General features: G+C 44.8%; 1 protein-coding gene across 1 annotated transcript in view; it reads right to left on the bottom strand.

Annotated features, from left to right (window-relative positions):
* Positions 1-23,613, bottom strand: part of LOC145350785 (uncharacterized) — a 146,521-nt gene that overhangs the window by 19,943 nt on the left and 102,965 nt on the right. The window contains exon 5 of the mRNA XM_080200079.1: positions 17,502-17,648. Within this exon, the coding sequence (XP_080056205.1) occupies positions 17,502-17,648 (147 nt within the window). The remainder of the gene's footprint in view (positions 1-17,501; positions 17,649-23,613) is intronic.

The raw sequence follows: 23,613 nt of genomic DNA, 5'->3' as shown, positions 1-23,613 counted from the left end.
GTGAAGTTCCTAGACAGGCACTCCAGTTTAAACAAACATCTTTCAAAACACAGCAACTATTAAACCTTTCTAAACAACCAGAGAAGGTACTCTCAGGCTAGATTAGTTTGGATTAAGGCTTCTGTTCCATAGTCACATACACAACTTGTTTAAAAACTTAAGAGCACTTTGGCTTCAAAGATTCTTCACCACCTCCTGCGCTATAACAAGATAGCCACGGTGAGTGATCAGACTGAAGCAGGCACACTTGAAAGAAGAAATCAACCCAACATGACCAAGCCCCAGATCCTCCAACAGGTTGAAAGAACATAGACTGGAGGAGAAATCTGAATTCTTTGGGGATTACAATACCATCTGTGCTCATTTTGAACAAGACACAAAGGACACAACAAGACAGTTCTCCTGAGGAACTTTCTCATGAAACTGTAACAGCTGTGACACCTGCCCATTCATTTCTTCCCATATAATCGTCTGCGATCCTAACCGTACTTTCCACATGAGATGTGAATTGCATCCAATCTATAACACTTGATTTGTTACTCATGGTGCACTCGGTCTATATTGGGAAGATCAAATGTGGATTTACTGATGTTGCCAGATACCTTCAGTCTCTGTGTTTTACTCTTCCAGTGGATGTTAGGGTCACTGGCTATCCTTATCTTTGTTGCTCAGACCTAACTGAAAGTGCTGGTGAACCACCTTCTTAAACCACAATGTCCGTCTGGTGTAAGTTTAAATTTATTTACTAGTCACAAGCTTACATTAACACTGCAATGAAGTTACTGTGAAAGTCCCCTAGTCGCCACATTCTGACGCCTGTTTGGGTACACTGAGGGAGAATTTAACGTGGCCAATGCACCCTAACCTGTACGTCTTTCGGACTGTGGGAGGAATCCAGAGCACCGTGTAGACATGGGAAGACTGTGCAGACTCCACACAGACAGCGGCCCAAGCTGGGAATCGAACCCAGGTCGCTGGCGCTGCGAGACAGCAGTGCTAACCACTGTGTCACTGTGCCACTTAGGTGCACCTACAGTGCTGTTAGGCAGTTCCAGGATTTTGAGCCAGCGATCCAGATGTGTTCCTGAGTTTCATGTGATTCCCAACTCAACTCCCCACTGCCATTCCCATTCTGCCCATTCCAGCGGTGTTCCAGCAATGTTCAACACAAATTTCCTCCTCGCGTTCTTGCTATTTGTCTTTCTGGAGCTATTTTGGACCTTAACTGAGATTACTTTTGTCTGTCATACAGCACTTTTCACCTAGTTCCAATTTGGAAAAATGATTCCTATCCATTAAGCCCTTTGGCAGGTCATTCATTTCTGTTGTTCTTCCTCGTGTCACTGCTCCCTTCAGTCATATTGCCAAGAACCAGGGCAGGAAAGGGTTAAACTGTAGGACACTGATTCTAAAGAAACGGGACTCAAATGGAGGTAGAAAATTCAATTCTCTATCTAATATTCAGTTTGAAAAAAAGCAGATTCTACCTTTGCTCACTGAAATTTGATCATGCCCATATATGGTGCTGTCTGGTTTGGCGAAACTTAATTACAGAATGCTCTGGAGACCTTGGGAAAACAAGGACAAAAGGAACTTGCTTACTTTAATTTGTGGGAGAATGGTTGAAGGCTGAATCAACTTCATCCATATCAAAGAGCCACTATTATGTCATGCACTTGGTAGCAGCTCAGAATTGTAAAGATGCATGTGTAATGCGGGCATGACGAAGACCTACCGGACCAGCCAGGAAAGGGCCTGTGATAAGGGATTTGTGAAAAACCCCAGGTATTTGCAACATTGCATCAGATAATGCGGATTTTGAATGCTGTACTGAAGTGATCAACCCCAGGGAGGTCAAGGTCAGAATTCAATGAGGGCACTCAAGCAAAGTAATCGTTTTCAAAAAAAGAAAACTCGCGTCAGGAGTGGGAACCTGTTTTGGGATGGACACTAAAACATTCAACAAGTTATTGAACAATTGTTACATTTATATAGTTGACAGTAGTCTACAGTGAGCCTATTATCATACATCAAGGGTCATGGGGGAGGTCAGAAAAAAAGAGGGGTTGAGACTGCAACTCGATCAGCCATGATCTTATCGAATGGTAGGACATCTTGATGGGCTGAATGGCTTACTCCTTGTCATAACTCCACGGAGGCGTAGGTCCCGTCACTAAGTTGCTTTGTTTACACCATACAGCTGTACATAGGCAGCTCTCCAGTTGCTCCCCGCTGAATGCAGGTTGGGAGTCTGACAGACCTGCTTTAAATAGGGAGCATGAGGCTCCCTGATTTAACCATCAGTTAGGATTCATCAGGTATCTCTTTTCATGCCAACCAAATAAACTAACTCAAATCAACTTTGGGACAAATTAAAAGGGGCAGCTCCCCAAAAGGAGGGGGGAAAGTCGAAAGGAAACTTCAAATATTAAATTAAAATGCGGTTATTTGGGTTGATGAGGCGTCAACTGCACCTATGGATGTCACATGCTCCCTTTCTAGGGACACCTGGAGGACTCATCAGGTAGTTCATACTCTAGCAAGCAACCTCATTAGCCTGCTGAAGTCATCACTCTCCTGCTCCTTGGTCCAGTGTTCCTGTATTATGAGTCTACTTAGTTCCTCAGTATAAACAGATGTTTGGTTTCCCTTACTGCTAGACTCTTCTGTTAAGCCTTTGGTCTAACTTGCTTGCAATCCCTTTACATTCAGATGTGTGACATGACATACTCTGCTTCGTCCCCTGCTACATTGTTGCTCAGAAACTATTTTTAAAGCCTGTAGATATGTTTCCATTCCAAAGTGGATCATTTCAGATTGGTTTCTGTCCAGTAGCTTAGGTCACTGTCTGTATGGAGTCTGTACGTTCTCCCCAAGTCTGTGTGGATCTCCTCCGGGTGCTCCAATTTCCTCCCACTGTCTGAAAATGTGCAGGTTAGGTGGATTGGCCATGCTAAAATTGACACTTTAGTGTCCAAATTTGATTTGATTTGATTTATTATTGTCACAGGTGTTAGTGTACAGTGAAAAGTATGTGTGCTATACAAAGCATGCCATACATAGAGAAGGAAAGGAGACAGTGCAGAATGTAGTGTTACAGTCATAGCTAGGGTCTAGAGAAAGATCAGCTTAATATGAGATAAGCCCATTGAAAAGTCTGATGGCAGCAGGGAAGAAGCTGTTCTTGAGTCGGTTAGTATGTGATCTCAGACTTTTATTTCTTTTTCCTGACGGAAGAACGGGGTGTGTGAGGTCCCTGATTATGCTGGCTGCTTTTTTGAGGTAAGAAGATAAGGATGTGACAGAACAATGGGTAGGTAATTGTTAGACAATTTCAGTACTGTCTTGCAAGGTTACAGCTTGCCTGTCCATGTGTTGGGATAGCCACATTGCACAGAGGTGGATGGGTTACCGATGTGTAAAATAAGCCTAGCAGTGCTCTTTAGACATAAGGGGTGGAAATTTTCCTGTCCCACCTGCCATGGGAATTTTAGCAGGCAAGGGTGCGCATTGCAAAGATCCGTTGACTTCGGGTGAGATTTTCCAGTCTTCCAGCGAGCATGGCTTGAAAATCCTGCTGAATGCTTTTGAAGACATCTACCGATGTCATACTGGAATAGTCCGAATGAATGGGTCAGGATTTGATTTTAAAACATAGCACATAGAACATAGAACATTACAGCGCAGTACAGGCCCTTTGGCCCTCGATGTTGCGCCGACTGTGAAACCAATCTAAAGCCCATTTAACCTACACTATTCCAATATCATCCATATGTTTGTCCAATGACCATTTAAATGCTCTTAATGTTGGCGAATCGACTACTATTGCAGGCAGAGCACTCTTACTACTCTCTGAGTAAAGAACCTATCTCTGACATCTGTCCTGTATCTATCACCTCTCAATTTAAAGCTATGTCCCTTTGTGCTAGCAAATCCCCTTGTGAACTGATTTGATTTGATTTATTATTGTCACATGTATCAACATACAGTGAGAAGTATTGTTTCTTGCGCACTACAACAGACAAAACATACCGTTCATAGAAAAGGAAACGAGAGACTGCAGAATGTAGTGTTACAGTCACAGCTAGGGTGCAGAGAAAGATCAACTTAATGCAAGGCTCAAAAGTTTGACAGCAGCAGGGAAGAAGCTGTTCTTTAGTCAGTTGGTATGTGACTTCAGGCTTTTGTATCTCTTTCCTGATGGAAGAAAGTGGAAGAGAGAATGTCCAGGGTGTGTTGGGTCCTTAATTATGCTGGCTGCTTTGCCGGGGCAGCGGGAAGTGTAGACAGAGTCAATGGATGGGAGGCTGGTTTGAATGATGTATTGGCTTCATTCATGACCTTTCATAGTTTCTGTACACTTCCCAATCCACTGAAGCCGGCACAATGCTTGTCACTTTAAAATTTTTATTAGAGTGTCTTGCTGCTGATTCGAAATCTTGAGTGTTTGCACGTTGCCCCAGTAGCAGCCTATGGAAAACTTCCAATGCTTAACGTGCATTTTGCCTAAACTGGACCAGACATTGGGACAGGCAGACAATGATCTGATGGTGGCCACATCTCCAAGGGGGTCTGACAGCTTGTCTCCTTATTCAGTAATGAAACACTCGCTGGAGTAAACCAAATATTCCAGCCCCTATATGAGTCACTCCATGCAATATCTTGAAAATGCATCTGGCAGCAAGCCAGCCCACAGCCAAGTATTTCAAGAGGGAATCTTATTAACAGCAGAACAAGACGGTGGTCATTTAATCTTTGATAGTGCACAAGGTAAGTCTGCACGCAGAACACTGTCAGTAACTCAAGATCATTTTGGATGGGGTGCAGTGTGTCACCACCAGAGCAGCGTGTTTGGTTTTGAATAGAAAATGATTTATATTCAAATTCTTTGTCTGTGTTGAGATGTGAAGCTGTGCCCTGAGGTTAATCAAATATGTTCCAAAGTAAGATAAATCTCAAAAACAGCTACAAATTAAAACTTTACCAGCTATAACCCTTGAGGCTTCATTTGGAGCTGGTTGGTTTGTGTCCTTGGATTGATGGTTTATATCATGGGGGAAGGTGAGGCCCCTCTTTTAGAAACTTTTGAAAAGATTTCTCCTGCCTCTTTTCAGGGTCTCACATGTTGGGCATTATCTGTGGCATTGAGTTCAGGTCAAAGGAACCTAAGTGCAGAGAGTCATCATTGGAATTCTTCATCTGATCGCTTGGGAATCTGAGAGAGTGGCTGAAGATAGTTCCTTCCAAATTTCCTTCCCTCCCTGTTGCTGTATGCTGACTGCTTTTGTTTCCTGATGCACTGATCAGGTCAATGCATACAAATGCCCATTTGATACGGCTATTGTCTGGTCCCACACAAATATGTGCCTAATCATGCCTAATACTCCACCTAATATACGCCTACTTGCTTGCTTGCTCCCTATAGCCAGGGGACATGTTAAACCGAGGCCCCATCTACTCTCTCAGGTACACATAAAAGATCCATGCCCTACTGTGAAGAAGAGCTCTGGTTCTGCCAGTGCAGGATGACACAGTGGCACAGTGGTTAGCGCTGCTGCTTCACAGCACCAGGGACCTGGGTTTGATTCCCACCTTGGGTCACAGTCTAATGCAAAGTCTGTACGTTTCCACGTGTGTTTCCTCCGGGTGCACGAGTTTCCTACCACAGTCCAAAGGCGTGCTGGTAAGGTGCATTGGCTGTGCTAAATTCTCCCTCAGTGTACCCGAACAGGCACCTGAGTGTGGTGACTGGAGGATTTTCACAGTAATTTCACTGCAGTGTTCATGTCAGCCTGCTTGTGACATAAACTTTAAAAACTCCTGACCTCATTACAGCCTTGGTCCAAACATGGATAAAAGAGCTGAACCCAAGAGGTGAGATGACTGCCCTTGATAATAAGGCAGCATTCCACCGAGTGTGGTACCGAGGAGCCCTAGCAAATCTTGAGTGAATGGGTATCAGGGGAAAACTTTGCACTGGTTGGAGTTATATCTAGCAGAGAGAAAGATGGCTATTGGAGATTAATCATCTCAGTTGGAGGACATTGCTGCAAGAGTTCCTCAGAGTAGTGGCCTCGACCTCATTTTCAGCTGCTTAACAATAACCTTTCCAAAAGGTCAGAAGTGATGACAGCACACTGTTCAGTACCATTCACATCTCCTCAGATACTGAAGCAGTCCATGTCCATATTCAGAAAGACCTGGATAACATTCAGGCTTGGACTGATAAGCACAAACACCATTCATATCATTAAAGTACCAGGCAACAACTATGTCCTACAAAAGAAAATCTAAACATTGCCCTTGGCATTCAATAACATTACCATCACAAAATCCCCCAATATTAACATCCTAGGGGTTACCATTGACCAGAAATGGAACTGGAGCAGCTAAATGGAAGGAAAATGCCGTGGATCATAACTGAATGGAAAACTTATAAGAGATCATTCCTTGAGTGTGTGCATTCAATGAACGATAATTGTTCTTAGCTCCATCACATTATATTTCCAATAGGCTGCACGCTCTCCGAAACAAGTATTGGCACAATCGGAATATTTGAAGAGTCCAGTTAACCTCTATCCTCCTTCAAATGATGCAAACGCCTGGGAAGAGTGTTGGACTAAATAAATAGGGAATAAATTTCTGTGCGAGTTCTTCTGCTTGTCTGCTGTAATCTTGACGAATGGGTCGGGAATATCATCGAAGAACTGCGTAAACGTTAACATGAATTCCCCGCTCTTTCCACAAATCTCCTGTGGATGAACTGCAGAGTTGCCGCAGAATTTCACCCCCACGACCAATAAGAAACTCGAGACGTGTTTATTTATGTACTTAAGCACCTTTGTTCCTAAGTACCGCGCTGGAAACTTTGGGTAGGTTTTACTTATGTCAGTCACACACAGAGTGAGAATGATGTCCAAAAATGTGTGGCCATAGTTTTTATCCATTTAAGTCAAGGATTGTTAAACCTATGGATCATTGAGAGGATATCTGTGGCCTGTGAGATCCCACCACTGGCCAGCGGTACTGGTGTATTGCATCCTGCTATGTGCACCCCTTTCTAGATTTTGGTAGAATTATAGATGTTGCTAAAAAGGGAGACTCATTTCCAAAGATTTTAATTCTCAACTGGGCAGTACTTACTGGACAATCCTGAGTGTGCCAACAGCTAATTTAAGATGATCAGTCAAGATTAAAATGTGGTTCATTTGCTGCAAGTGGATCTGTTCTCTGCACACAAAAGGAATATGTTCAAACTTGGCTCCTTTAGTGAATTATTTGGGAGCTTCAGAAGCCTACATTTCCCATTTGCTTTCTCCATGGCAATGCCTCAGCCAATCAGAGTCAACTTACCAACTAATCAACACATTATTCTCCTACAGTAGAAATTGTTGTGATTGTTTGAAATTTAATAGTTTTACATTTGTTCAGATGAATGCAAGATGTGGCATACTGCTGCCTCAGAGCTCCAGGAACCTGGGTTCAATTTCCGGCTTGGGTCACTGTTGTGCAGAATCTGCACATTCTTCCTGTGTCTGCGTGGGTTTCTTCTGGATAGTCTGGTTTCCTCCCACAGTCCAAAGATGTGCAGGCTACGTGGATTGGCCATGGTAAATTGCTCCTTAGTGTCCCAGGATGCGTAGGTTAGCGGGATTAGCAGGGTAAATATGTGGGGTTATAGGGATGAGGCCTGGGGGGGATTGTTGCCGGTGCAGACTCCATGGGCTGAATGGCCTCCTTCTGCACTGTAGGAATCTATGAAGATGAAAAGCTTGGGAAACATGTCCCTCTTTTCAGCAATATCCAACTTCAGTACAAAGAAACAAATATATATATTTATGTAGGTTGAAGCGAGAATGCAATTTCCATTTAGATTCTACTGCACAGTGAGTGAATGAGCAAATTGATACTGGAGCAAATATTGTCAGTGGTGATTTCTTGGGCAGTCTGTAGAACTCCCAGATGATTGGAGTAGAAACTGTGCAGTCAGGCTTGTTATGTAGTTATCAGGATCGCAATGATTTGGGGGATTTCTCAAGCATCTCCACCGCACAGATACGCTTGATCCACAAAGTGAAATCAGGAAAGCTGTTTCACTTTTTAAGTCAGCTGCTCTCAAAATAGAGCAAGAATGTGCAATTACTTACCACCTTTCACAACATCAAGGCACCTCAAAGCCAATGAAGTACTTTTTGTCCTGCAATCACTGTTGCAATGTTTGGAAACAGCGCAAGATCTTAAAAACAATAATGAAATAATTGGCTAGATAATCCGTTCCTGGTTTTGGTTAAGGGATAAATATTGGCCTGGACCCATGGGGAATTCTAATGCTTTCCATCAAATTGTGCCCTGGGATATTTTATAGCCAAATGAGAGGGAAGAAGTCGACTCAAACCTCCAAAAGGTGGCACTTCCAACAGTGCAGCTCCCCTTCAGTACTAAAGTGCCTGTTTAGATTATATACTCAAGTCTCGGAAATGGGGTTTAAAATTATGATTCAGACAAAGAAGCAAATGTTACCTACTGAGCAAGTGACATAATCATCAACATACATGACACGTGTAGGCTGGTTCTCTCTTTATATCTGGGTCTTAACGCTCAGGCGCAGTGGCGCAGTGGCACTGTGGCACAGTGGTTAGCACTGCTGTCACACAGTGCCAGGGACACAGATTTGATTCCTGGCTTGGGTCACTGTCTATGCAGAGTCTGCATGTTCTCCCTGTGTCTGCATGGGCTTCCTCTGGGTGCTCAGGTTTCCACCAACAGTCAGAAAAGATGTGCTGTTTGAATTTTAATTCCATTTATTAGTGACACAAGTAGGCTTACATTAATAATGCAATGAAATTACTGTGAAAATCCCCTTGTCGCCACACTCCGACACCTGTTCGGGTACACTGAGGGAGAATTTAGCATGGCCAGTGCACCTCACCAGCACGAGTTTCGGACTGTAGGAGGAAACCGGAGCACCTGGAGGAAACCCATGCAGACATGGGGAGAATGTACAGACTCCACACAGACAGTGACCCAAGGCTGGAATTGAACCTGGGTTCCTGGCGCAGTGAGGCAGCAGTGCCTCCGTGCCCCCCCTTAGATGCATTTGGCCAAACTAAATATTCTCAGGTGAAGACTTGCTAGATACAATGGCCTATTTTTATGCTATAAGTGCCATGCAAATACTCGTGCAATGTCTGAATGGTTTGTCACTGATTTGTCACTGAGAATAAACTGATACACAAGCACAAGCTCTCATCACCAAGTAAGGTCTTAGCTGCATGTTATTAGTTGTTTGCTTGGCTCAGTATCTCCAAGTCAAAAGGGAAAATGTTGGAGAATGATGATTCAGGCTGATGCTGTGACGCAGCACTGAGGGACTGCTGCATTGATGCAAGTTCCGTCATTCGGAGGAAGTGCTAAACTGATACCCATCATTGCTTGCCAAGGGCATTACGGGCATGGGACTGGAATTACATGCTGCCCAGGACAGGAGGCTACCTGATTCCCTTTTCTGAAGCACATTAGTGCAGCCCTGGGTTCTTAAAATAATCTGACATTGTCTAGGAGCATTTAGTCTGTTGCCAATTCACTTGGCATGAACTGGAGTTCCAACAGGGGAGTCCATTGGAAAGGCTGAGTAAAATTATTGCCAAATGACTTAGACAATGGACACAGGGACATTGAAGAGAGGAAGAGGGACAAAATAAGGACACCATCAGCTGAGAAAACATACTGTTCTTTTCGTTTAATTTTACCTTACGATGCTAAGGAGATTTGACAGTAAATCATGATTTTGCCTGCTCGTTCTTGTCCTGATATACTCTTGGAGGAACATAGAGCTACGGATGGTACACAGAGGGTTAAGCGGGCTGTGTTGATATTACAGTGGTGACAGAGAAGAAATAACAGCTGCTCTCCGAGTAATAATACAAGATTTGTTAGCAGTCCAACCTTTGTATTATCTGGATGTCATTAATCATGTGGAACTGGGTTCAGTCCTCTCTGTATTCTCTGCATAATGATGTGTGTAAAGTTGTCTGCTAGGGACACACTGTCTTCAGTTTGGTGACATTGTTGTGATTTATCCCCTTGTTTTTGACGACGGAACTGTCAGTCAATGACAATGGCTGTTATTTTCTTATTAAACTATGTGGAATCAATAGGTATCCCTCCCCTCATTCCAGCCACTGCTGAATTCATCACAGTTAGTGTCGGGCAAACTCGGAGCCAGTTTGCTTCATCAAGTCAGGGCTCAAGATTTTAATGAGAATAAGGACTTGAATGATCCATGGGGATTGGGCATCCCTGTGTTCATTGTTCTCTCCCCCACTTCCCCCCCTCGCTAACCCCACATCATTGTCCTTGGACTCCCTGGTAATTACACACAATGGCAATGAAGGAAACACAAACTATATTAAAGATAAATTATAAATTACAATAATCATAGAATCCTGACAGTGTAGAAGGAGGCCATGCGGCCCAACAATAATCCCACCCAGGCCCTATCCCATCTATCTACTCTGCTAATCCCCCTGACACTAAGGGACAATTTAGCATGGCCAATCCACCTAATCCACACATCTTTGGACTGTGGGAGGAAACTGGAGCATCCGTAGGAAACCCACACAGACATGGGGAGAACATACATACTCTACACAGACAGTGACCCAAGCCAGGAATTGAACCCAGATCTCTGCGCTGTGAGGCAGCAGTGCTAACCGCTGTGCCACTGTGCTGCCCCCAATCATTCCAATAAAACTCAGAGCAAAATTGTCAAGAGCACATGCGAGGAAACGGGTTGGTGCATGGGTTGGCCGCTGCTCCTGGGATCTAAGTGACCTGCAAATCAATGGTTCAGACCTGAATCCAATCATTTCATGGTACATAGCTCCATATTTTGGAGATTAAATTGATGCAGCTTTACTTTTTCAAGGTGTGGGAAGTATAGTGCAAAGTGCAGTGACAGCACAATTCCTACGTACAGATATATCCAAGATGCAGATTGGTCCTCATCTTCAGTTGAGCTACTCTCACTATGAAGTGGGCACATTACCAGATTGAATCATAGTTTCTCTACAGTGCAGAAGGAGGCCATTCAGCCCTTTGAGCCTGCACCAACAACAATTCCACCCAGGCCCTATCCCCATAAACACACACTAATCCCCCTGATACTAAGAGACAATTTAGCATTGCCAATCAACTTAACCGGCACATCTTTGGAGTGCGGGAGGAAACTGGAACACTCAGAAGAAACCCCCACTGACAAGGGGAGAAGGTGCAATCTCCACACAGACAGTAGCTGTTGTATATTGGAGAATTGATGCTAGGAAGCACAGAGGGTTAAAAATAACGAGCTTTATTTACAATGTGTGTTCACAACAAGCTACTTCTTCATCTAGCAATTTCTCCATACTAATGACCTGTGACGTAACTTCCAATGAATACACAAATATATTAATACAAAGTGTTTAGTGCAGCTATCAAGAACCAATATCAATTCCTGTAACAGCTAATTAAAGACCAGATTGTCCATTGGCACAGATACTAATCTTGGTTGAACTACACAGGCCTACGGGACTGATAGTCTTCTCCCAACCTCATCTCTACGCACTACCCCACCCAGCCCCTCACCACCACTTCCGAAATGAACATGACACACTTAATCTGACCCCACCTGTCTTTGCAAGTGTGGGTTGCCACACTCAGTTTGTGGTACCACACGGGTTAGGCCTGTCTACTTTCCCCTGCCAATAAAGGAGGTAATGGCCATTGGCTCCCATTCAAACACAGTAGCCCAAAGGACTCAAAACCAAGATAAGCAATGGGCGCACCTCCCTTTCTCCCCACTTCCACAGCCTGACTGCCTGCTCCCCTAGACTCCCTGACCTGAGCTATCTGAGGGGCTGGGTCTAAGAACCAGGGTTAACTGGGCCAAGCAGAGACCCAAGGATCTGCGGTGTGGGGTTTGGAAACATCACTCCAGCCTCATTAGCATGGACTTCAGCCATCCCTGACAGACCCTGGTTGTAACAATGGGGCTTATTAGCATGGTTAACATATATTCAAACCTGTGGAGCCTGAATCTATTTTGTTTAGCCCAATATTACATGGAAGGTGTCTATTGTGGAAAGAGCTAAAATGACCTGAAAGTGAAAGTCAGAATTATGTCAAAGTACCACCTATATGGTAGGGACATGGGACTTAGGAGCAGCAATAGATCATTCGGCCCATCAAACCTGTTCCACAATTCAATAAGTCCATGGCCGATTTAGTTGTGGTCTCAGTTCCATTTCCATGTCTGCCCCCATAAAAAACTCTGGACTCCCTTGCAAGTCAAAATTCTGTTTTGAATAAATTCAGTGACCCAGTCTCCACTACCTTCTGGGAAAGAGAATTATGCACCTTAATGATCCTCTGAGAGAAAATATTTTTCCTGATCCTAGTCAGTTCAAAGATGTGCAGGTTAGGTGGATTGGCCATGCCAAATTGTCCCTTAGTGTCCCAAGATGTGCAGGTTAGGTGGATTGGCCATGCCAAATTGTCCCTTAGTGTCCAAAGATGTGCAGGTTAGGCGGATTGGCCATGCCAAATTGTCCCTTAGTGTCCAAAGATGTGCAGGTTAGGTGGATTGGCCATGCCAAATTGTCCCTTAGTGTCCAAAGATGTGCAGGTTAGGCGGATTGGCCATGCCAAATTGTCCCTTAGTGTCCAAAGATGTGCAGATGAGGTGGATTGGCCACGCTAAATTGCCTCTTAGTGTCCAAAGATGTGCAGATGAGGTGGATTGGCCATGCTAAATTGCCTCTTAGTATTCCAAGATGCGTAGGCTAGGGAGATTATGTGTGGTAAATATGTGCACTGACAGAGATAGGGCCTGGGTAAGATGCTCTGTCAGAGTCGGTGCAGACTCGATCGGCTGAATGGCCTCCTTCTGCACTGTAGGTATTCGATGATTCTGTTCTAAGATTCTTAAAGGTTAACGATTTTCTGTGTTTAATAATCCCAACTTGCAAAAAAAAACCAATCAGCATTAAGTTTGGAAAGATGAAAGGAAATGCGTTCCTCAAACTCTTCTTGAGTCGTTTCTGCGGAATGAGTCACTGAGCGGGAACCTGACCTTTCAGTATTGCGATTGCCTACTGAGAACCACACTGGAAAACTCCACAGCCCATCAATTTCCGGCAATTCATTTTAAATATTGCTTGGGGGTAGAATTTCCTAATTGGCTTCCTGGCCAAAATGCCCAGCCGATATATAGAAGTGTAACACCCAACATTCTAATACACACACGTACGATTAATGATTGCCATATCTGTATATATTTCTCATGTTTCTAATGCATAAGGTTTTTCCCCTTATTTACAAGTTTGTTTTTTTTTTGCTGATAGTTAAATATTCTCTCCTTTAGTCTTAGCTGCCTCCTCCTTTGACCAGGACTCCTCGCAGTTTGCCCTTGCTGATTTTTGACCCCATCGCTGGGAGAGAGGGAAGATCAGGCTAGGCTCACTTCTCCTTCAATTTCTCTCCCTGTGGGGAAGCACCTAGCTTCTGCTCACCATCTGCTTCCGACAGCGCAACAAAGTCATGAGGGCTGTGTTGATGTTTTCAACTTTTATTAGGCACAAGCAGAACTGAGTGCCAGCTTTGACTCAGCGCTGGTGCTTCTAACTCCTGAGTCAGACGGTTGTTGGTTCAAATCCTTCTTCCGTCCTACACTCCTGATGTTTGGCTGTCCAGTGCAGGGATGGGGGAGGAGATCGGAGGACCTCCGCATTAGCCTGGTCCTTGCCAACATGGCCATAAACAGGTCCAGGAAGTGGGCAGCTCAACCTGACCGTCTGCTTCAATCATAGAATCCCAACAGTGCAAGAGGCAGCCATTTGGCCCATCGAGTTTGTACCGACTTTACATCTAACCACTGACTGCCCGATCCCCGTAACCACTGATCTACACAACTTGGGACACTGAGGGGAAATTTAGCAAGGCAAATCCACCTAACCTGCGCATCTTTGGACTGTGGGAGGAAACCCACGCAGACATGGGGAGAACATGCAGACTGTGCACAGTTACGTGAGGCCAGAATTGAACCCGGACACTATGAGGCAGCAGTTTTAACCTTTGTGCAACTGTGCCACATGTTTTTATATCCATGCCCAAGTGCAGGTGGTGTGTAGGTGGTGTGCACCTGTAAGCTTGAGATCTTCAACAACCATAAGACCTGAAATGCATCATCAGACCCCAAAAATTATTTTATATTAATTTTGAGAAGGCTCTGTTGTATTTAATCAGTGTTCGTGTGTTTATCATACCAAAACCTTCCAGCAGCTCGAGGATCTGATCCACACGAATATATATTAAAGATGTGCTTGAACAAGAGGGGTAGATTTTTTCCAGAAGACTTAGGCCTGAATTGCTGTGCAAATGCAGAGTTTACCTTCAACAAAGTTCCTCCCTGGAGCTGGCCTCTGCCAGTTCCATGGGGGGGGCGGCGGGGGTGGGGGGGGGTGTGTGTGCTGGTGGGTGATGGAGGGATTTATATGTAAAAGGATGGAAACTCATTGGAGCTGTCAAAGAACTGTCATAACTAATTTGAACCACAAAAGCTGTCAACAGATTTAAATCTGCTGGGCTTTGAATTTTAAGAAGTGTGAAGTTTTATAATTAGTGCCTGCCGTTTCAATCTGTCCTCTGTCTTCTTGAGTCTGAAGGTTATCGTAAGATTTGTACTGCAAGACTAATTTTACAACCTAACATTATCACAGTATGGTGTCTGTTAAGCGAGCAGATTGACTGACAGCTTCAAGCGGTCATAGAATAGAAACATTTGTTTTCATAAGCGATAAGTTGAAGGAATCTAAATGTATTGAATGTTTGTTTAATCAACAAGAGTGCTTTTTAAAAGTAGTGATGTCGGTCAGAGTTCTCTGGTCTTCCCTCAGCAGGCTTCTCTGCAACAAGAGGCAGTGTGCCATTTGCTATTGGTGGGATTTTATAGTCCTGCTGCCATCAATGGGACTCCCATTGTAAATACCACACAGCAGTGGGAAACCCAGGAGGGAGGGAGTGCCAGGGGGACCAGAGAATCTGTCACTTGCGAATAGCCAGATAATGCTGGCTCTACAAATGATTCTTTCTCAAGTAAAAATTCAATTCATAGAACATAGAACGTAGAACCCCACAGTGCAGAAACAGGCCCTTCGGTCCATCAAGTCTGCACCGACCACAATCCCACCCAGGCCCTGTCCCTACACATTTACACGCTAATCCCTCTAACCTACACATCCCAGGACAATCTAAGGGGCAATCTGCTTTCACCACCTTTTCAGGTGGGGCATTTCAGATCACACCAACTCAATGCATAGGAAAATTCCTCCTAATCTCATCCTTTTGTCAATCATCTTAAAACTGTGCTCCCTCATCCTATCCCCACCCCTGCCCCTACTGGAAACTGTTATTCCTTACTTAATTTATCAAAATTCCATATAACTAGGAACAACATTGTTAAGTCCCTCCTCAGCATTCTCTGTTCCAATGGAAATAATCCCAAGGTTCTCCTAGTTTCTGGTTTGATGTGAGACAGGGTGTTAGGGGTGCAGGTGGGGCAGGCCAAGAGAAACCCTTAAACTGACCCCAGCCCTGGATGACCTTGTCACAGGTCTGCGGGAAGCTATATGCAAAGGATGATGAAAACACATCAGAGTCCATAAAGGTGCATGTGGACTCCCTGTTCTGGATCAATGCTGCCTGTTTGCTCAGTTGTTCAGTGGGTGGGTGTCCCTGTTTCCAGCTGCATGAAGCTGGAAGGTGTTTAGGAAATTCCCTAAATAATGCTTCTGACTGCTGGCTTGATGCCGACAGGCCCTACCCCAATAATCCCATAAATTCTGCTGCAAATGTTGGTTATTGTATTCCCATGGCACTCTGGAAGAATTATTTTGATCTTGCAAGAGGAGCATGGTGGCACAGTGGTTGGCACTGCTGCCTCACAGAGCTAGGGACCTGGGTTCAATTCCCGGCTTGGGTCACTGTCTGTGTGGAGTATGCATGTTCTCCCTGTGTCTGTGTGGGTTTCCTCCGGGTGCTCTGGTTTCCTCCCACAGTCCGAAAGACATGCTGGTTAGGTTGATTGGCCGTGCTAAACTCTCCCTCAGTGAACCTGGCGACTCGGGGATTTTAACAGTTACTTCAATGCAGTGTTAATGTAAGCCTGCTTGTGACACTAATAAATGAACTTTGAAACTTTAACTGTTCTGATTAATAAGGGGATCAGCGGTTATGAGGAAAAGGCAGGAGAACGGGATGAGAAAAATATCAGCCATGATTGAACGGCAGAGCAGATTCGATAGGCCGAGTGGCCTAATTTTGCTCCTATGTCTTATGGCCTAATAGATAAGGAGCAAGGAGGAGACCATTCACCCTCTGAGGCCTGTTCCACCACCATTCAACCAGATCATGGCTGATCCTTGGTTTGGTTCAGCTGACTTGTCTTTGCCTTCAAAGCTTGCTGATGGGCTCAACTTTCTTTGTCACACCCTCACACAATCACATTTTCAGTAATCCACGCTTCACAGGGGCCTTAAATACAAATAGCCAGCCACGTACACTTCATTAGACAGCCAAGCGGAAGTTTGGTGACAGAGATAGGTTTCAGGGAGGGTCTTAGAGAAGGGAAAGATTTAGATAGACATGGGAGGGAATTCCAGAGGCTATGGCTAGAATTCTCCGGCTGTTCACACCGGTGGGATTCTCCGGTCCTGTCGGGTTTCCTGCCAGCGTGGGGTGACATCAATGGGAATTCCCCATGTTCTCCCCATGTCTGCGTGGGTTTCCTCCGGATACTCTGGTTTGCTCCCACACTCCAAAGATATGCAAGTTAGGTGGATTGGCGGTGCTAAATTGTCCCTTAGTGTCAGCGGGATTAGCAGGGGAAATGCATGGGGTTACAGAGATAGGGCTTCAGTGGGATTGTTGGCAGTGCAGGCTCATTGGGCTGAATGGCCTCCTTCTGCACTTTAGGGATTCTATGACCAGAGAACCCCGCCGCTAGCAAATGACAACATTACCTCCCACTGGCGGGAAACATGCGGCTGGAAGGCCAAAGAATTCCGGCCTGTGTCTTACAAGTGGCCTCAAAATAACCATAAATAAAGCAATAGCCACATTCAAAACATAAACAAGATTTCTCTGACATGCATTTCCAGTACATTTTCTCTTAATTTCACAATTTTAGCCTCAATGGGTTTTCTTTGCAACTCGATCGTTAAATTCTGGGATTGTTATGACGTTGACCGCTGTTTTCTGAGAGGCAGATTGATAGCTGAGCAGCTTCACTTAATCCTTACTGGCAAACAGAAGTGGTTTGGAGCCTGTTCAACCCCACTTCCCAGAAAGAGTGACCGAGAGCGCGAAGATTGCCCTTCGACCTCGATTTAACCTCGCTTACTTTCCCCTGGAGAAATGTCACCGGCTCAGCTTCTGCGTCGCTGTGGTGAAGGACACCGCCTTACCTTGCTGCTTCCTGTCAACTTCTCTCAGTAGGAGCTGGGCCAGTTGCAAGGTGGACTCTGAAGTCTCTGTGGGGTAGACATCCTGCAGAAGGGGCTGAAGTGTTGCCTGGTTCAGTCGCCCGTTGAGAGTCAACGTCTGGTACAATCCTGCACAAAGAAACGCCATAGTGTTAGCGACAGAGAAGTTTGTTACAGTCCGTTCATAGGTCCAGGGGTCTCAGCTGTCCCACAATTTGTCCCTTCACCTCATTAGCGTTTACTTTCTGTGTGACCTCCACAGGCGACTTCTGTACTTTACCGAGAATATTTGTGGTAACAGTCTGGAATTAAGGGAGTCAAGGGAGTGTGGGATGTTTCCGAAGACTGTGAAATGGTGTGGCTGTGTAGAGGAGGAATTATCAAAACGTAAAAAGATTCATCCGCAATACATACTGGTAAGGTGCATTGGCCCTGCCAAATTCTCCCTCAGTGTTACCCGAACAGGCACCGGAGTGTGGTGACTAGGGGATTTTCACAGTAACTTCATTGCAGTGTTAATGTAAGCGTACTGGTGACACTAATAAATAAACTCTAAACGTTAGATTCTTCTCTCTTGGTTGGTGACAGTGAATAGAGCAGGCTGGTCTTTTGCAAGGGGTCTCTAACAGTCATTTGACCCATCATTTACAAAAGACGAGATCTGATGTTCATTTTACTTGGCTGACAGATTGCCAAGCTGCCTTTCGGAATATTAGCCTGTAGTGGAAGTCCTGATCGGGTACTGCCTCTGAAATTAGTCCTTGACATGGTGCAGTGACCAATGTCCATGATTAATTGTTTAACTGCCGCAGTTGCAGTGTTCAACTGCTCTGTGTTCGATTACGTGAGTCTGTTTACTGTTGGTGCTCACTGTGCTTGGTTGGTCAAGTGTGGATCAGGATTCAGAGAAAAATGAACAAACTGTAGAAGGAGCTGGAAGTCAGAGCTGAAGCATGGGAGACACATTGTAAAATATTGTAAATAAAACCTGTTAGACTTTTTTTTTGGGGGGTGCCCCTTCAGCCCCCCTCCTCCAAGTCATTGATAAAAATCACAAATAGCAGAGGACCCAGCACTGATCTCCGTGGTACACCGCTGGTAACTGGCCTCTGGTCTGAAAATTTTCCATCCACCACCACCCTCTGCCTTCTATGAGATAGCCAGTTACTTATCCAATTGGCCAAATTTCCCTCTATCCCACACCTCCTTACTTTCTTCACGAGCCTACCATGGGGAACCTTATCAAACGCCTTACTAAAATCCATATATACATCAATTGCTCTACCTTCATCTACACACTTAGTTACCTCCTCAAAGAATCCAATCAAATTTGTGAGGCAAGACTTACCCTTCACAAATCCATGTTGACTATCCCGGATTAAGCTGCATCTTTCCAAATGGTCATAAATCCTATCCCTCAGAACCTTTTCCATTAACTCACCGACCACCGAAGTAAGACTAACCGGCCTATAATTACCAGGGTCATTCCTATTTCCTTTCTTGAACAGAGGAACAACGTTTACCACTCTCCTCTGGCACTATCCCCGTGTACAGTGAGGACCCAAAGATCAAAGTCATTTCATACCATATTTGATAAAAGAGTGTGGTTTGAAATACTGAAAAGCAGAGGGCCCAATATTGTTAAGAAACCAATTTAAATAATCTATTTTTAAAAACCTAAATTTCCTCTCCTGAAGAGCGGTTAAATCCTGAAGATAAAAGGTCCTGAATGAAAACACAAAGAAAAATGTTGCAATTACATAGTGCCTCCCATGTCATTAAAATTATTGAATTACAATCACAAAGAGATAATTCCATGCTAATTCTCTTCCCACATAAAGCAGACAGCTATCTGTTCCCATAGCTAGTAATTCCCAGACCAGCACTCCAGAGACACAGGGTAATGCTCGGGGGACATGGGTTCAGATCCGAGCAATGGCAAGTGGCGAAATTTGAATTTAATAAAACATCTGGAATTAAAAGTCTAATGATGACCATGAAACCATTGTCGATTGTCGTTAATACCCATCTCATTCACTAATGCCCTTTTAGGGAAGGAAATAGAATTTATAGAATCCCTACTGTGCAGAAGGAGGCCATTCAGCCCACAAAGGCTGCAGCAACCATAATCTCAGCCAGGCCCTATTCCCACAATCCCTTATATTTATCCTGCTAATCCTCCTGACTCTAAGGAGTAATTTATTATGACCAATCCACCTAATCCGTACATCTTTGGATTGTGGGAGGAAACTGGAGCACCCAGAGGAAACCCATGCAGACACAGGGAGAATGTGCAGACACAACACAGGCAGTGACCCAAGGCTGGAATCGAACCCCGGTCCTTGGCACTGTGAGGAAGCAGTGCTAACCATTGTGTCCCTGTGCCACCCTGGCCAAATCTGCTGTCCTTACCTGGCCTGGCCTACATGCAACTCTAGGGCCACAGTGATGTGGTTGACTCTGAAATGCCCTCAGGGATGGGCAATAAATGCTGGCCCAGCTAGCAACGCCCACGTGCCATGAATGAATAGCAAAAAAAGCTTGGAGGCAGCCAGTTAGGGGACCCTCTTGCTGCCAAAAGTACAGGCTCATGATCCTCATGTTATCCTGACATTGGTATCCCGACAGCCAAGGGAAAATGATTCCACCCATCATTTCAAGGTTTTTAGTCGGTCACTGTGCTCCAGCGTATTATTTTAAGATATTGACTTGCAAATAGGTCGCATGTTTGCGAAGCTTTGATTTTTTTTGAGTTGGGGTTGGGCCGATATGAGAATTAACAATAATTTTCCTCTTTGGGCAAGGGGGAGGGGGGACGGGGGTTGTTGGGGTGGGGGGGGGGGGGAAAGACCCACGATGAGGGGACACGCAGTCTATATTCAGCAGCCTATCAGTGCATCCACACAAAGAGGTCTTTCTTTCAATTAATTGACAGCAAAATTACCAGGAGAGATTTAAGCTGCGGGGAGATTAAGAATGCCGTCGCGTGTAGTTAATGAATATGAAAGGAGAAGCTCAGGCTCCGCGTGTTGGAGGAATAGCTGTATGTGGCCGAGGTACAGTGTGTTTCATTTGTGATACAAGTTAAGCTGCAACGTGATCTGAATGGGTGAGCCGTTCTCCACTCACTGTGCGGAGAGGGGGAGGAAGGGGGCTGAGGACCTGCGCTCAGATGTAGATGGGCAATACAAATTCTGCCGTCAACCCTAAAAGCTATTTCAAAATCACTTCTTTTCAATAAACAGAAATTTTACAGGGCAGTAAAGCGCTTGTTGGGCGGGATTTTCGGCCTCGCTCGAGCGAGATTGGAAACTCCTGCCCGAGGTCAATGGGGCATTTCTGTTGTCTGCCCCCTCGCCCACTCCGATTTCTGTGGCAGGCGGGGCGGCAGTGTTCCGATGATTACTTTTTCTTTTAAGTTTGAGTTCATTTGAGTTTCTGTGTTCATTGAGTGTTGGAAGTAGTTTTAAAAAAGATGCACTAAAAAGCTAAGTTGAATCTTATTTATTAGCGTCACAAGTAGGCTTACATTAACACTGCAATGAAGTTACTGTAAAAATCAGTTGCCATATTCTGGTGCCTGTTCAGGGACACCGAAGGAGAATTTAGCATGGCCAATGCACCTAATCAGCACATTTTTCTGATGGTGGGAGGAAACAGGAGCACCTGGAGGAAACCCACGCAGAGATGGGGAGAACGTGCAGACTCCTCGCAAACAGTGACCCAAGCTGGGAATCGAACCCTGGTCCCTGGTGCTGTGAGGCAGCAGTGCGAACCACTGTGCAACCGTGCCACTCATTAAGGCTACTTCAGCTACACTTTGGTCTCACATCAAAATACAAGATCAGATGTGTTGCTGTTTAGGTTACAGTAATACCTACAGTCTTCCCATTGCATGACATGGGTGCCTATCTCTCTTGGCCACTGTGGCTGGCTGCAAACCTTTCCTTGGCATTAGCCCAATTGCTCACAGTGCTTCTTCCCTGGCCCCTCATTCATCACTTCACAACATTCACCAGCAACACACTTCACCTCAAGCACTGCAGCCTCTGACCTTAAAGCAAGGAAAGGCATTCTGACATTGCCCAATGTGTGTAGCGAAGGTATCCTATTTTAATAGCCTATTCTGTGTTGGGTGGTGGTATCTGTGGGAGGTTGGGTCAGTGTTGGACCTGGGGGATTGGCCAGGCCATGTTGAGTTGGGTTGGGATCAGAATGGTTGGGGGGTGTTGGGTCTCTTAGTGTGTGTTGGTCGGGGGGTGGCGGGTGTGTCCATTGTTGGGGTCGGACTGGGAGGTGGTGGGGGGGGGCAGCGGGGTTGTGGGGGGTGAGGGGCTCAGTCTGAATCTTTAAAATAGTTTCTCTGCCGTTTTTCCTTCTATCTCTTTCAGAGTAACAATGAAGGCAAACTGGCAGAATCCATTGAATTTAACGATTTAAATTGTTTTATGGGATGGTCCAGTGCAATCGTCCTGGGGACATTAGCATTTCTGGACAACTGCCACATCGACCCTTACCTGGGAAAATCCTAGAAGGAGTCCCCAGTGCACCTTTGGGACGGCCCCCAAATCCAACACTGGGAAGCCAAGAAGTTATGTCCCAATGTATTGAGTTCAGCATGGACAGTCTGTCACTTCAGCTGAGTTATCATTATTTACTGCATAGGGAGGGTGATGGCCTTGTGGCATTATTGCTAGACTATTAGTCTGGAAACTCAGCTAATGTTCTGAGAATCCAAGTTCAAATCCCACCACTACAGATGGTGGAATCTGAATTTAATTTAAAAAAAAATCCGGAGTTGAGAACCTATTGATGACTATGAAACCAGTGTCAATTGTCAGAAAAACCCATCTGATTCACTAATGTCCTTTAAGGAAAGAAATCTGCCATCCTTACCTGGTCTGGCCTATATGTGACTCCAGAGCCACGACAATGTGGTTGACACTCAACTGCACTTGAAGGACAACCAGGAATGGGCAATAAATGCTGGCCAGCCAGTGACGCCCATGTCCCACGAATGAATAGATTTTATTCTGATTTACTGATGTCACAATGATATCCACAGTGTACAGTATTTCATTGAAAGTTATTTAAGAAAAAGCACCTGATTTCCTGAGGTATTGCTCATAGGCAAATGCACCTCTTTCGTTCAGTCCCTTTGATTTTGCCTTGCAAACTGATTTTCAAACTTCAGTCTGGAGGCAGATCCAGACCGACACTCCAGTGTGGTAGTGAGGGAGTGCTGCACTGTCGGAGGTGCCGGTTTTTGGATGCGACATTAAACAGAGGCCTGCTCTGACACCTCGGGTGGCTGTAAAATTTAGCAATGGCACAACTTTGAAAAACAGTGTTTCTTTTTGACATCCTGGTCAATGTTTAACTGTCATGATGTGCATATGCCGGCGTTGGACTGGGGTGAACACAGTAAAAAGTCTGACAACACCAGGTTTAAGTCCAACCGATTGGACTTAAACCTGGTGTTGTCAGACTTTTTACAATGTTTAACTCTCAGACTATGTCACAAAAACTCATTGGCGTTTGTGTGATCTTGCTGTGCACAAATTAGCCATGACGTTTCCCTATATTACTACAGCGACTACACTTAAAAAGTAAATATGTGGTTGCGAGAAGCTCTGGGAAGTTATGAAAACTAAAAAAGTCAAATTATTTGTGTCCCTTTTTTTAAATCTCATTATGTTTCTGCTTATTTTCCACTCTTGCTATCAACCTCTGTTACTGCTCTCAAAAATTGTTTAATTCTAGTTCCCTTTCTTTCTCTTGTCCTTGTTCTGTAAGGAAACGAGGAAGAGATTTCCTTTCACATCAGTCTAAGTGACCTTGCTGCAATCTGGTTAGCGTTGCTATGGCTACACTCATGTGCGATGCTGCCAAGGTCTTTTTTTCAGCAAAACTACAAACAAAACCACAAATGGGACCTTAACTAATGTCATTCCTGAACATTTTCGCTATCAGTTGCATGGAATGTCTGCCTCCAGTTTCTGGTTTTCTCCTTGATTTAATCTCTGTCTTTGGGCTCAGTTCCCTTGCTTGTTGACATAGGTTGTCTGGAACATGGCCATTGCCTCACCCCTCA

Source organism: Carcharhinus amblyrhynchos, chromosome 1 (assembly GCF_965287045.1).
Source record: "Carcharhinus amblyrhynchos chromosome 1, sCarAmb.v2.hapA, whole genome shotgun sequence".
NCBI classification, from domain to species: Eukaryota; Metazoa; Chordata; class Chondrichthyes; order Carcharhiniformes; family Carcharhinidae; genus Carcharhinus; species Carcharhinus amblyrhynchos.
The sequence above is the reverse complement of the archived record's forward strand: the minus strand, read 5'-3'. Positions and strand labels throughout refer to the sequence as shown.